General features: G+C 35.5%; 1 protein-coding gene across 1 annotated transcript; it reads left to right on the top strand.

Moving 5' to 3' along the window:
* Positions 1–460: 460 nt before the first annotated feature.
* On the top strand, positions 461–1,700 carry LOC127074347 (uncharacterized). The gene has a single exon (XM_051015653.1). The coding sequence runs from the start codon at positions 648–650 to the stop codon at positions 1,224–1,226; it is 579 nt and encodes a 192-aa protein (XP_050871610.1). The 5' UTR covers positions 461–647; the 3' UTR covers positions 1,227–1,700.
* Positions 1,701–2,373: the final 673 nt, after the last annotated feature.

The following is a 2,373-nucleotide window of genomic DNA, read 5'->3' as shown; positions in this document are numbered from 1 at the left end:
ATATATAGTGTTTAGGTTTTAAATCGCAATTTTAACAATTTAAAATCAATATTGATGTTTCTAATTGGTCAATAATTTATATTACCATTCATTTTTGTATATCTTCTATAAAATAAACAATTAATTTAATCTAAACTAAACAGTTAACTTTTGTAGACCTTACATACACTCAAAGCTCAAGTCATCTTGAAGTTGAATCTCCATTCAGATATAGTCTTCTTGTCTCTCACCCTTCAATACTTTGACTTTATATAAATAAATGCTCTTACCTTTTGAACAAAGACAAATTTGGAGGCCTTTTTATAATATTTATATCCAACAATAGTTAAATTATTGTGTTCAAGAAAATTCTATTCCAACATATGGATATATGTCACTGCTACTTGCATTACAAGTTGCATCAATCCGCCGACGGTAAAGACAAAAACAAAGGTTCTATTTTCATTCATTCTTCATTTTCCAGTCTCACACCAAAGACTTAGATAGCCTTTACTGAAATTTAAATGATCCACTATTTCCTTCATAATTATTGCTCATACACTCAACAATATCTATAAATAGCTAAATGGATATCACAACAATAATATTAGAGTAACTAACTAGTCTCTTCCATCATAATAACAACTTCATTAGAAAACAGAAACTAAATGGAGTCTTATTCTAGTTCATATTCTTCATCTAATAAATCTTCATACATATCTCAAAACAACAAGGAGGTTAATGGATCAATGAAACATGATCAATACCCTTTTCAATCCAAATATTCTTGGCTTCGCTCAGTAAGAAAGTCACCACTAAAGAAACCGATGAAAGCGCGGATAGCACCGATGCCACCAACACCTGTCAAAGTATACAAAGTAGACCGTATAAACTTCAAAGAACTTGTTCAATCCCTCACTTGTGCACCTGAGTTCACGCCTCCACAGCCTGATCATCACAACCTTCAAAGCACAGACAATAACATTTCCCATGACACTGTTCCTTCTCTCCCAATGCAATTTTTTTCAAACAGCAGAGTCGACACTGTGGAAGTGTTCCCTCCATTGGTGCCAGTGGCAGTGAGTACTCCTAACAACTGGTATCACTACTTTCAAGCTGAATATTTTGAGAAGAATTGTAAGAATGATCGGGTAATGACTCCTGGTTTGTTGGAAATGAATCTGCTCTCACCGACATCTTTTGGTAACTGGTGTTTTGTTCCTCCTATCATGAGCCCAACAGTTTGAGTTGTTTGGAGGCTGTTCTGTATCTAGGCCTTTTAGAATGGATTCATTTTTCTTGTCTCATAATTATTGTTCTATTATGCTTTCATTCCGTTAGCTAAATATGTATTCTTTTATGTATGGCACATGGATGGCCGGGCCCCATGCCTGACCTCGGTTCTCCCTCATGTATCATTGTGAATGGACACTTTAAAAATATAATACAATATTATCTTCTTTTAGCATTCTTTAAACCTAGTATTCCGTATTGGAACAAAAAAGAATGGGTTCCTTGGTCAAAATTATCGTGAAGATGCTTTTGGTGTGGTGGTGATGGTTCTTTACTGATCGAGAAGATACCCGCAAATATGTTAGCATTCTAATATTTAAGTTGATGTGTGATTGAGATAGAAACTTTACAAATATGTGTTGAATCGTACCTTAGTATAACTCAGTGTCACACTTATATAAAAAAGGACGTTGTAACTGTTGGATAAAGATCAACCGTCTTGATTAAAGGATATTTGTAGTGTCATGTGACACATGTCTACTTGTGTAGCATCGAGGTAAGTCCTTAAGGAGAATTCGGATTGTGTGCATTAGACATCTTTGTGGACCATTGGCCAAGCGAAATAAGTCATTAATGAGAATTTGGACCATGTACATTAGACATCTTTATAGGCCATTGGCCAACCCAGAGCATTTGTTCCCCAAGTTCTTGGTATCGTTCATGTAGCGAAGATTATGAATTTGGAAATAAAGGAGGTAAGTGCAGGAATATGAATCTTGGCGACCTTGTCTGTGAAAAAGAGCTTCCTAGTCGAGTGAGAGCGGTTGCATGAGGAACATTCGCATTAAATGTGCATTAGATTGATGAAATGTTTCAACAACAACGACTTTCACGTGTCTCGCGTGCCTAGGGGATGAAGACGACAAGCCTAGGCGCACTCAAGTGTAGTTACTGAATCGAGACATCATCTGAGTTGTTGGATGGAACTTTTGAACTTCTAGTGGATATTCGTCGTTAAACTTGGTGCCTAATTTTCATATAAAGCGGGAACGTGTTGAACATGTGACTTCATACATAAGGGGGAGTGAATTATGGAGGTTTGAAAAACGTTGATTTAAAGTAAAATCATTTTCATAATCAATTTAAAAATATTTTTATAAA

This window comes from Lathyrus oleraceus, chromosome 4, assembly GCF_024323335.1.
Source record: "Lathyrus oleraceus cultivar Zhongwan6 chromosome 4, CAAS_Psat_ZW6_1.0, whole genome shotgun sequence".
NCBI classification, from domain to species: Eukaryota; Viridiplantae; Streptophyta; class Magnoliopsida; order Fabales; family Fabaceae; genus Lathyrus; species Lathyrus oleraceus.
This window is presented reverse-complemented; position numbering and strand designations above follow the sequence as displayed.

Excerpts from the sequence above, each read along its gene's own strand:
- LOC127074347 (XM_051015653.1), top strand. The coding sequence starts at position 648 with ATGGAGTCTTATTCTAGTTCATATTCTTCATCTAATAAATCTTCATAC.